This window comes from Merops nubicus, unplaced genomic scaffold, assembly GCF_000691845.1.
Source record: "Merops nubicus isolate BGI_N331 unplaced genomic scaffold, ASM69184v1 scaffold10885, whole genome shotgun sequence".
NCBI lineage: Eukaryota > Metazoa > Chordata > Aves > Coraciiformes > Meropidae > Merops > Merops nubicus.
Window position 1 is genome coordinate 47,840 of NW_008608970.1, and position 12,151 is coordinate 59,990.

A 12,151-nucleotide genomic window follows, 5' to 3' on the forward strand; every position below is an offset into this window, starting at 1 on the left:
CACACACACAGAAAAGGCATTTTAAGAAAAAAAAAAAACTACATTCAAAAAGATATCCACACTGTTCCACATCAGTACAATCCTCCTTGTAACAGCAGCACACAAAGATACACAAATTTCATGTCCCTCTATCTGTTGCCCTGGGATAGCCCTGCCAAGGTAAGTTGTACTGATATAGGTTCTTTTGACCCTACATAACAAAGCACAGTCCTGCTGCAAAGGAGATATGAAGTTGTGGTAGTTTAAGAACTTTCACATACGTGTGTCTGAAAGGAACAGCCCATCTGCAAGATCTCAAGGGGACAAAATGCAAAGTTTAACAGACTTCAACCCCCTTTTAAAAACAAAGTGTAGGCTTTATGGAGAACATCGCAGCTCTTAATCTGGGGATGGCCCAACTACCCTAGCAAGATTTAGTCTGCTGACCACAACAGGTAAACATTTTAGTTGCAAGCTTCAGTAGTAAGTAGGTGTTTTGCCTTACAGATGTAAAGATTTTATAAGCTTAACACAGCTGGGTTAGAAAATTGTGTATGTAATATATAATATTAACGCTTACAGAAAGTTACCAACTTAAAAATTAAAAAATTAAATAATTTACTTGGTAATTAAGGTTAAAATAGGTTAGCCTGCAGTTAAAGCTTCTATGCTCTAAGAAGTCATTCTATTATCCTTTTTTGCCTATGCTTCAAAATTTACCTTTATTGACTGAAATGATTCAGTCAGCTCTGCAGTGAGAAACGTGGGAAGTCAAAAGCCATACCTGCTTAAAATGCAGCACAAATTGCCTCCATTCTGATCAGCAGTGCAAAGTTTGACATAGTGCAATTTATTTTCTACATGACTATAACTGTCAACACATGAAACATGCATAAGTTTGGAAAAGCATGGATTTTCACTCATTATATACATACCCTGGATTGAAATAGAGTACCTGCACAAAAATTGTTATGCTCCAAACTCTGCTAAGAATGCAAGAGAAAAATGTGAGTGTCAGGGAATGTTTTCAAAGGAAGCCCAATCTGCTCTCTGCTTTACAGAACCATCACCACATATTGCTACAGCTCTAAGCCTCCTTCAGAATACTTTACCTGAGAACTCAAAACACTTCTTGGTAGTTTCTTTATATAAGCCAAGGCCAAGTAAACTCTGCAAAATTGTTTTTCCCTTCCTGAGCCTCAAATCACAAGCTCATTTTTTGTTATTTATACTTGACTTATGAGAAACCCAATTTCACACTTAAACCATCAACTTTAGATACTGTTTAAAATATAACTTATTTGACAACCACTGGAATGCCATCTCTGTTCCAGAGCACTCGTGAATTGTCACAGCTGAGTCTGGGTTTGGGTTTTTTTTTGCCTAGTTGCAGTGCTTGTAGTGGAAGAAGCAAGTCCCTTGCATCATACATCTGAAACGCTTCCTTTGACTTTGGTGCTTGTATTTCTTCCAGCTTTCTCTGAGAGAACAAAGAAGAAATCTTCAAAACTGACAACAATAAAATCATGTTCCTCAAGTGGAAAATTACCAAGAATTTTGCAGAAAGATAAGCTGTTCATAACTACTCTAATTTTAACAGCAATTAACAGCATCTCCTCTATTTCCATGCTACCACAATGTTAACTGCAAAGTTACTTGTGTATAATGGAAGTATTTTGATCATTAACATAATATCCTTAATAAACACGGCAAGTTAAATTAGTAGTGGAATGGGTAATACTCAAATAGTAATTGTAAGAGGCAATCTGAAATATAGAAAAACGTTAATATTAAAAGGTCATATTCTTCCATGGGTAGAACAAAGACAAGCTTACTGAAGTCTTTATTAAATAAAGCTGCAAGATCCTAGAATAAATCAGAGTTTCTTATGATCGAATTGAGATGCAAGTTGTCATTCATCAGAGACAACTCTGAAGAGGCATGAAGACACACGTTAATCACCATTTCTCCCCTGTGACTGCTCAGGCTGCACTTTGAAACACTTGGTTCCAGTGGCAGTAACAGGGACTTTCTAAGCTGGCACTGCTCAGTAGGACATCAGACTACACCTTCAGCACACGGCAGGGCTGGCAGCTCCATACAGCTAGAGGTGCTTTTTACTCTAACAGCTGATCTTACCAATTGAGATTCATTATCTGAGCTCTACCCTTTTATGGAAAGGGAAGGACATTCATTAGACATCAAATGAGAATTCTCAAAAGCCTGATAAAGTTACTAGCAACATTTTAGTTAAACCAGGGCTCAGACAGATTGACACCATAATTTATTTTTTTTTAACAGAAGCATTCAGCTAAATGGAGGAAAAGCTTTATGTGCCCAGTGTCCACACAAAAGATCATCAGAATTCCATTTAGAAGGAAAATAGGTGCTTTTTTTTTTTTAAAATCACTGCTAACTGAATCCATTTTGCTGAACAATGAAGAAAGACTTGTGCGATGACAATATAAACATCTCAGAAGAAAAATTCCCTCAAAAAGACTGAGGGCAGAAATATAGCATTCTAAAAAAAAAAATTATGAATTTTAGTATTCTTTACCTAAAAGTTGAAGCTCAGTTCAAAAAATTTGGACTTTGGTTACCATTCACAGGGGTAACCAGTCACATTCACCTTGGAGGTGACTGAAACCACCTGTAATGGTGTAGGTTATGCCACTGTTGATGTAAGCACCATAAGGAACCTTAAGCTTAATCACTGCAGAGTAACTTCAGGGATCAAGTCATCCTAGGCAGAACTTATGTCAGCTGTGCCACAGTCTCGCCATAGCATAGATGACACAAGACAGGTCATTGTCTTTGTTCAAATCACCTGCACCACTTTTTATGAAGTAACTTACCTTGAGATCATCATTTTCTGGAGATCAGTGCATCCAGAGTCACATGCAGAGAGCAGCAATATCGACAGTCCTACATATCTTGGCAACATCTATAAACATATTAAGCCCCATGAACTACCCATATAGGCTATTCTTACACACCACTTCTGCCATAACAAGTGCAAGCAACACTCCTCTTGTATGTGGTCATTACAAGCCTATAATCCTTGGCAGGGGAAAAAAAAAAAAAAAACAAAACAGTCAGCTTGATAGAAAAAGGGACCCAATCTCTCAAACCAGGAAGCCCATCTTCATTACCACAGGATGAATTCTTCCCACCAAGCACCAGTTCTGATGGGGTCTCTGTAAAGGCTGTCAGTCACTTCTCAGGTAGGCAAGTTATAAGCTGTACAGAGCTCCAAGTTATTTCAAAGTGTTCAAAATGGAAAAATAATTAAGTTAGTGGAGATCAAAACAAGACTGCAATATGATCCTCCCAAAAAAAGGGTTTCTTGAACGAAAGCAGTATATTTTATATCAGACCGACTGATAGTGCTGGTAAAATATCTTCCTCAAAGAAGCAGAAGGTAGCCATTGTGAGCGTATACAGGAAAAGAGAAAAAAACCAGCACAAATACAAGCCACACAGACACGTTCTTTATAAGTAACAACTTTATTGTAACTTGACGTGCTGAAACGCAAAAATATTTTCAGCAACAAGGTACAAAAAGTATTTCACCATTAACATCAGCTGATAAAAAAAGGCTGGATGGTTTGATACAACTGTTTACATATCTGAATTCTTTTAATCATTTCCACCCCAAAACAGGTCCAAGTCATTTCACTGGTTTAATTTCTAAAATAGGACTCATCGATCTTAAGCCTTCAAAAACCAGGTTACAAATATGGTGAAGTTCCTTGCAAAACGCTTGAAATTGTGAATTCCCTTTACAAACGTAGTCCATTTACTGTAAGCAGAAGCCAAGTTATGAGACTAAGTCAGTGTCTAGCTATCTAAGGAGCTACACTCTGCACAAAATATGCTATCAACACCAGACAAAGAAGACAGGTAACATTCCATCTGTCAATTACAAAAAATAAATCAATTAAGCTTAGGAGTTCTAATCAACTGCAAAATTCAACAATATTTCAGGTAGTAATAACTCACATTTGCAATTCACTGTCTTGTATGAAACACAGTTTCAAATACTGCACATCGCTTTATTCTCCCAAGGGAGGAAAAACCTTGCCATGAGGATTTAAAAGGAACAATCTCCACATGGGTCTCTTACTGACCTTCTGTGCAAAGGTGAATTTTATACTAAATACTCAACGTTTAGAAAAACACCAGAACTAGAGTAACTTGTAAAACTTTGTGTCCATGATTACCACATTTTGACATACACTTATCTTGTAACAGCAAATATTTTCACATTTTCACAAAAATATACCAGTACTGAACTTGTATCTGTAATACTTAATCCACTTTTTTTGGTGTAGTTTCTACATCAGTGAAACTGAATTTAGGAAGCAAGAATCAACATGCAACAGAGCTCAGATGGGTAATCGGTAACTTTTCCACCGCAGTAGTTTATCAAATAGCATTCTCCTTTAAAAACACCTTTTAAATAGATCTTGTATCCTGATAAATCTTCCCCTCGTTACAACAGTTTCCTAAAAAGGCACAATGTGTTCATACTTCTGCATGCAGTAAATGGACTAGGAAATAAGGATTATTTACTGAAGCATCTTCCACTCGAAGAATCTCCTTAGGAGAGGTTCAAATGGAAAAACAAAATATATATCAATAATACATAACAGCATTTTAACAGCAAATTGAGTCCTTGTTTTTAGAAAGTCATTCTGGACAAAAGAACACCACACAGTCATACACACAGGCGCACACACACGGGACACATGCAGGGCTCTCCCCAGAACAGCGTGGAAGCGCTGGGTCACACGGATCCCAGGGAGTAGTGTTGGCAAGCCAAAACGTGGCACCTTCATACGTCATATTCCTAATCTGTATAGAAAACTAAGATAAAAATCCCTAAGATTTCAGCCTGAAACAACTGTCCACTGTATTAGATAGTTTTATATCTGCTGCACTTCGAGCTGACAACAGAGGTTTGGAAGGGCGAGCTCTTGAGGCGTGGGGGACACAAACAAGCTACTGAATCCGAAGGGGAAGGTTGTAATCACCAGCCACCCCGTTCCAGTGAGAACACTGCATGTAGTTAAAGAGAAGGTGGATAATTAGTGCACTCACTTAAGAATACAGCAACTGTGTTTTACCTTTTTCTTAAGAGCTGACAAAACTCAAAAACCATAAATAAATAAAGTCAAATCTAACCAGATCAATCGGTTTGCTCTCTTCCTGTTAGTGTAATCTGTGGTATACACTGCCTGATTGAAAAGTGGACACTCTACAATGTAGGTGACATCACAGCACAGTGTCTGCCTTTTTTGGTACAAAGTGTGCTATTAAGCATCTGAAAAACAAAGTTTTCATAAAATTCCTTACATTTTCCATTTGATGATGGTATGTTTTTACTTCAGAACAAGCTAAACTGGACAATCATTACAGCGTTAGATATTCAAGTCACTTTGTATGTTAGAGCTGCAAGTTTTACCACTGATGAGTATGATGATGTATAGTCCTAATGCATTACACAGTGCAGCAAAAACATCACTATTTTGGAGGGAACAATTACCTTTACATCTTATTGTAAAGAATGCTTATGAGACCTTATTTTAGATAAATATTTTAAAATTGATAAAAGGATAAATCTCTGTAAATATATAATTTGACGCCTTATGTACTATTAAAGTTTCTGATTTTACACTTTATCCATCATAAAGATTTAGTCAGAAGGTAAGAAGAAAATGCAAGTTTAGAGGTTATTTTATTCTTCAAAATTGGACTGGGCATTTTTTCCAATTTATCTTTGCTTTGTAATGGTTTACAAGGTGCCAAAGTATAAAACTATACACAAAAAAACCTCTAAAACTTTCGTTTGGAGCAATCCAGATGAATCTTCATGACATGTGGATGGAGATAGATTTTAGGACAGTAAACCATCTGAAATTCTTCCCCTCTCCTCCCTGCATAACTTTTTTTTTTTTTTTAATAGGCAACCTAAACTCCTTATGCAAATATGTTTATAAATTAGGTGAGATCTTCTCCCATTCACCACTGCTAAACCCAAGTCATCCCAAAAAAGAAATATTAGCATACTGTCAATATTACAGTAAACTCAATGCAATAACTCAGGAAACATTTAGAGTGTGCACTACTGCAGACTTTTCCTCCCAATTGTAAACAAAGCTATCAAACACTGAGGATGTTGATATTAAAGCTAAAGTTCATATAATAAAGAACTGGCCCGTGACAAGCAGTTTACAAATGTTTTGTCCTCTTCACATTATGCAGAATTTCAATACCATCCACAATGCTAGTACAGTAACTGAAATGCAAGACTGAGCAAGTCTCTGCCTGCAAACACCATCTGACATTTCAGGGAAAGATTCCTCTTGATGTGTACATAACCTCCACGGGTGTTAATGGAAGCTGAGCACACACGGCAAGGTGGGAAAAAATCCCTTTGAAATTTTATCATTCACATGCCTTTTTCAAATTAGCTAAAATATTCTGTTACTTCAATAGGAAAGCTTGCAATAGCCACCTTCAGTCGAGTCTTAAAAAGACATGCCTTTCTTTTCTAACAAAACTAAATCCCATGTGGCTGTGGGCATCTCAAAAAGTATCTAAAAAGTTAAGCCACAATTACCTGTACCTCATTAATTCAAAAGCAAAATATATATGTACCACACAACATACAAAAGTTACACATTAAAAGTGCATATTCAGAATCCATTTGGCCCATTTCCTCAATTTACATTTGGTCATTCTATGCATCCTTTACTTTTCTATGTAACCACACATGGGGGATGTATTTTTTTCCCATCTACAACACTATCCTGTTTTCACATTGAACTCTTCACCTCTCGTTCAGTTCTGCAGTAAATGTAAACTAATGATGGACCGGAAAGAAACACAAGCAAGAGGTTTATTCTGTGTTTCTTTTCACCGTTCGGACAGCTTTGACACACACACAATAAGCATTACAAACTGTAATGAAAATACAGTTTTGGGCCAAACCATTGCATATTTGCCCCCACAATGAAAAATAAATTATGTTCAAAGCAGTATATTGCCATAAATAGCCTGTAGGCATTTGCTGAAGGTAACCAGGCTCTCCCTATATTTAGCACTTGTGCAGGGTACATTATGTACCTCTGGCTCAAGCACTTTTAATGAGAGGCTAGTTAAACCTTCCAGTTAGCACAGGACCAAACTATACTCATTTTTTTTTCTTCTGAAAATAATGGAAGATCCCTTTCAAAAATTAATCTTCAGTTATCAACTTTACTGCATTATGGAGCTAGTGCAATCCTGCAGAGCCTAGTCAAAAAGACAAGGCACATTTTAAAAAAAAAAAAAAAAAATCAAGATACATTAGACTATATGGACTAGAGAGTCATTGAAGATAATTTAAGGCCTTTCAGTGAATTAATCAGTCTAATTTAAAGCTGAGGATTAAACCATAAATTATCCCTCTGAAAAGCAAACAATAGGCTTTTTCAGCTTCTGTTCTGTGGACAAGGATAACAAAAACTCTTGTTATGGTTTGTGAAAACACCTCTGGACATGGAGGAGTAGAGTCAATTCAATTTCTCTAAAGTTCATGGAAGATTTCATGACTGTTTTAGCCGTTTACGTGGAATGCCAAACTGTGGACACTGTGCAGACGCTAGTGCGCGAAAGGCCTCTGCTACTAAGTGAGGGTGGGAGTGGATCATGGACTTCCAGCCTGCTGTTTCCATTATGTCTGTTGCTTGGCTGAAAACAGAAGGATTAAGAACAGTCACACAACTTTACAAACCAAATGCACAGCAGAGAAGAGCAGGAAAGGCACGACGACTGCAGAGGAGCGGTTGAGAATTATGAGACAGACTTTATGAATGCCAGTTAGGCTGCCATTGGAAAGAAGTAGCAAACTGCAGTTTGGTTACACTAATATCACCAAATGAAGGACACAGGGTACTTATTCTGCTCTACTCAATACCAGCAAGATCTCAGCTAGAGAACTGCGGCCAGTAATGGGCACCATGTTAAGATAACCACCTGGAAACAGCTTAGGAAAACCAATAAAAATCAGAAAAAAAAGGTCTAGTGTAGAAACAAAAACCAAGGAAAGTCATGATAATCTTATTGCTTAGAAGAACATGCTCGATTCGGGGAAAGAGAAGGATGACAAGATGAATCAGATGAAACTGCAGCAAAAAGGATGCAGTTCATATACTAGAAAATGCCATGAAGATAGATTAGCTGGCTGGTGTCACCAGAAGCTTACAGTTTCAGTACCAGTGGAGCATACTTGAGAATATTCACTGTCTCTTCAGTACAAGATCACAGACTACATTCAGAACAGCTTTCAATGGCCACCACTGGCTTTTAACTAACACAAAAGTAACAATGGGTTTCAGCAAACATCACATTGACATCCAGGAGATTAAAAATTATGCATACTATGCATCTACTCAACATAGGTATTTTCTTTCTTGTGAAACAGTATAGAACAAAAGCGTAACATTCGCTGTGCACATGAAGAATATTACACCAGCTGGGATGCATGCGACACTGACACAGGATAAATGTGTAATTTGGAACCAACAGCTTATGCACCAATCCCAAATTTCATGAGCACCCTCTGACTGTTTCACCATCAAGCATAAAGTTAGCAGCTGACCTGTAGACTACACAATCTCTAAAAAGCCTTTTGAGGATTTCTAATGCAAGCCTTTAATCTTCTGCTGCAAATCAGGAAAGGTAAGTGCCTTGAGAAACAATACCAAAGTTCAGCTGCCCTGGTGCCCAGTCAGTAAATTCAGCCAGGCTCTCTCACATTTTTTCCCTGATTTATTGTAGATGCTCTGGCTGAAGCAAAGATGACCAGCATCTTTACTAGCAATTATCCAGGATAGAAGTCAGCTCGCTAAGTTCCAAATCACTTGAGAAGGAACATATCACATAGTTTACATCATTATGTATTCCTTGACTAGGTTTCTTACTGATATTTTACTATTTATCTTCTACCACCCTCTTTTCTGCATCAGGCTCAATCACTAGGCCTACGAATACTTTTTTTTTTTATAAAAAGCAGAAACACTAAATAACTGGTACACCACAGCCTTTAACTTCTCTGGAGATTCTGACAGTACTAAGTGCTCTGCTGACCTTTTACTATTTCAGCCTACCATTGGCTATTCTAAAGCTGACTGTCTTCTATGCCTTGATTCACCTAAGCCATTTCAAGTATATGCTGCAATCAGCCCTACAGTCTGAGACACATTCCCAACCTATTTCCAGTGTAGGGTTGAGCACTTGGAGTCAGTCAGATCAGAGGAACCTGACTGACTAGTTGTGTGGCCTCAACACTACCAGTGCTGGCATGTGGGAAGGTGCACAAATGTGTCGCCAAGGGCAGGAAGAGCAACTGCCCTCCTTTCCTTGGGAGATACTGCAGCTCAGGCAACACAGACTGACCTAAGCAAGGCTTGAAACTGTACTGGGGTTGTCACTCTTCCAGGCACGAACCTGGCTAGTCAAGAGAAGGGTTTCCCTTATAAAGGTTGCTGCTCCCACCTCACAGCACCACTATGTCCCTAGGAAGGGAACAAACACCAGCTGTTGGTAGGATCTCACACTGGAAGGCAGTTAACTCTCCCTATCTTTTAAAGAGGAAGTCACAATCATAACTGGGGTAGCATTTGCTGAATCCTACTTTACTTACAGTCAGTGACCGGCCTCAGTAGTGTGGAAATGAAGCAACAGTTCTTAAGATCTGCAGTCTACTTAGCAGTGTTTGTACAGAACATCGTGAGGCAGGGGAACTTACTTGCTATTCCAGTTTTTCCCATCTTTACACCCAAGTTGTCTAAGAACACTGCACCTGTAAGAGAGAACAGTGCTGATATCGAAAAGGCACACAAAGCATAAACAGAAATATCTTTAGAATCACATAAATATTACTTGCCTGTTAATAAAGTCTATTGCTTGTGCTTTTAACTGTTCAGCGCTGTGCAAATCTGCGAGGATAAGAATGTCAGCAACATTTTCTACCGAGAGGTTACTACAGAGTGCTTCCTCACACATCACCTTCAGCCGTTCCAGTGCATACTGACAAGAGAAAAAACTACACTAATCATTCTTCAAACTCATTCTTTCTACCATTATCTCTACAGTTTCAAAGACAGATCCAGTTGTGAAAATGCCTGGTGCCTCCCAAGCTCAACATCAAACCGCTTCCAAACAGGTAACTCAAGATTCAATATGCTGCATTGAAGACTCCTCGAATGGTAAGACATGCATTAAGTTTGACACAAACTGATAAAAGGCTTTCCTGGGAGAACTTTTATTAAAACACCAAAAATAACTCAGACGCTTTTGTTTTCCTTCGGTTTGGTGAGAAAGAACAAGGAACTGACATGGGGTCTTTATCAAAACCATGAATAGACAGGTTTACATTTCAAACCAAAGGGCAAGAAATTATACAACGGAAAGCTTCTCACAAAACTGTCCAATAGAAAATACATGAGCCTGTATGAAAGCAGCTTGTTGCTCCAAGTTTACCCCCACCACTATCTCTGAATTCCCAAATTTCCTCCACACCTTTGACACAGCCCACCAGAAAACTGATGTAAAACTACTGCATTCCTATATAATATTTTGCATGAATAAACTGTGCTTTGTTTTTGAAGGATGTCAGTATGAACAGGTTTCATTCAGCTGCATATGTTTATACTGTTATCTTACCCCTCCCATTTAGTTTAGCACCCTTAGATACAGTTTTCAAGTCTGAAAAGAACTGTAGACACCTCAGTGGCATATATTCAAGCTGCCACTCATGCATTTCTATTAGCAATTGTTCTACGCAACAAAAAAAATGGCACTTAAGAGAAGATAAACTATTGAGCTAACTTCTGTGTTTCTAGACCTATGTATTTTTACTTCCATTTTATACCTATAGTACTCCTCAGGATACCTCGGTTCAGAGTAACTAAATACCAGTTATAACAAATCTGTCCCTACCAGGTAATTCAGCAGTGTAATGTCCTTGGTAATATGCACAACATTTGTTTTTAGATTATTTCACATTCAGAAGGAATAGCAGAAAATTTCTAGCCATTTTTAACCATTGCAAAAAGCTACAGGGACCTCCTAACTCACCATTTTTATTTCCTGACATTGGAGGCAATCACACAACTGTACCTTGTACTATTGTCTACATTTATCAATTATGCCCTAAATAAAGGCTAGCATTCGTGAAATAAAATCATTTCTCCTCCCTGCTTGGGGGTACTAAAACTTCACAAAACAGCATCAGTTTTGGAAGAAAAGGTGCTGGCAATAAGAGGTGAAAAGTAAACCAGTGTTGTGTCACCAAAGCCAGGGCAGTGCCAGCTCAAGGGGTCTTGAAAAAGTAGAAACACAAAAGTGGCAGAAAAAAAAAAAAATATAATTGTCTTGATATTAACTACTGGGATTACTTATCTTAAATGACTTATATTAAGGTTGATTATGATAACAAGCAGCTTTTACCACTAATATTTTTTGGATATGATTGTACAACCAATGCAGAAACTGCAAAGGTAGTTTAAGAAATTGCCATACTCTCAGCTGAGAGTGAAAAAGTTTCAGAGTACACACACTGAAGTCAGTATTTTCTGGATTCTAAACTACTTATGCCTCCTCAAGGAAAGACAATTGTGTGTCCTCCAAGGACAGTTTACTAAAAAAGTAAAGCGGTGAAGAAAAAACAAGGTATTGGGTCAAGTTTTTAAAGAGTTGGAAAACTGGAAATTATGATACGAAAGGGAATCATCTCGTCTTAATTGCTGTGCTGCTACAAGTCCCCTCATCTCAAAAACCATAGTACAAAAAGGATTCACAGATCAACAATCTAAAGAGTAGACAAGATCCTAATACAGAAGAGATGGAAGATTGGAGTTACTAAGTTTGTAGGGAAGACAAAGATGAAAGTTCTGAAGTAGCAGTACTTTAGGGAGCACAGTTAATGCAAACACTTGTAAAAATCCTCTTCAAGCATACAAAGATCTAGGATACATTTTATTCAGGAGCAATTTTCCAGAATTTTTCCAATTTCTAAAAAAATTCAGATAGTAAATATAATTCATATCTGAACCACTTCTGCCAAGAAATATTTATTAGCCTTTTACTGCTAAAAAAAAAGTCTACTCTTCCCCATCTTCTA

The 12,151-nt window shown here is 37.8% G+C and overlaps 1 protein-coding gene across 3 annotated transcripts in view; it reads right to left on the reverse strand.

Moving 5' to 3' along the window:
• Positions 1–6,895: 6,895 nt before the first annotated feature.
• SPOPL (speckle-type POZ protein-like) overlaps positions 6,896–12,151 on the reverse strand; it is a 16,637-nt gene continuing 11,381 nt past the window's right edge. The window contains exons 8-11 of one of the 3 annotated variants that reach the window (XR_608160.1): positions 9,914–10,056; positions 9,776–9,829; positions 7,168–7,716; positions 6,896–7,124 (exon numbers count right to left, since the gene is read on the reverse strand). Coding sequence is in view for 2 of the 3 variants with exons in the window: in XM_008940450.1 (XP_008938698.1) it covers positions 7,572–7,716; positions 9,776–9,829; positions 9,914–10,056 (342 nt within the window). In the remaining variant the exon portion in view is untranslated. Of the gene's footprint in view, positions 7,717–9,775; positions 9,830–9,913; positions 10,057–12,151 lie in introns of all 3 variants that reach the window. The other 2 variants (XM_008940450.1, XM_008940452.1) reach the window with 2 other exon arrangements.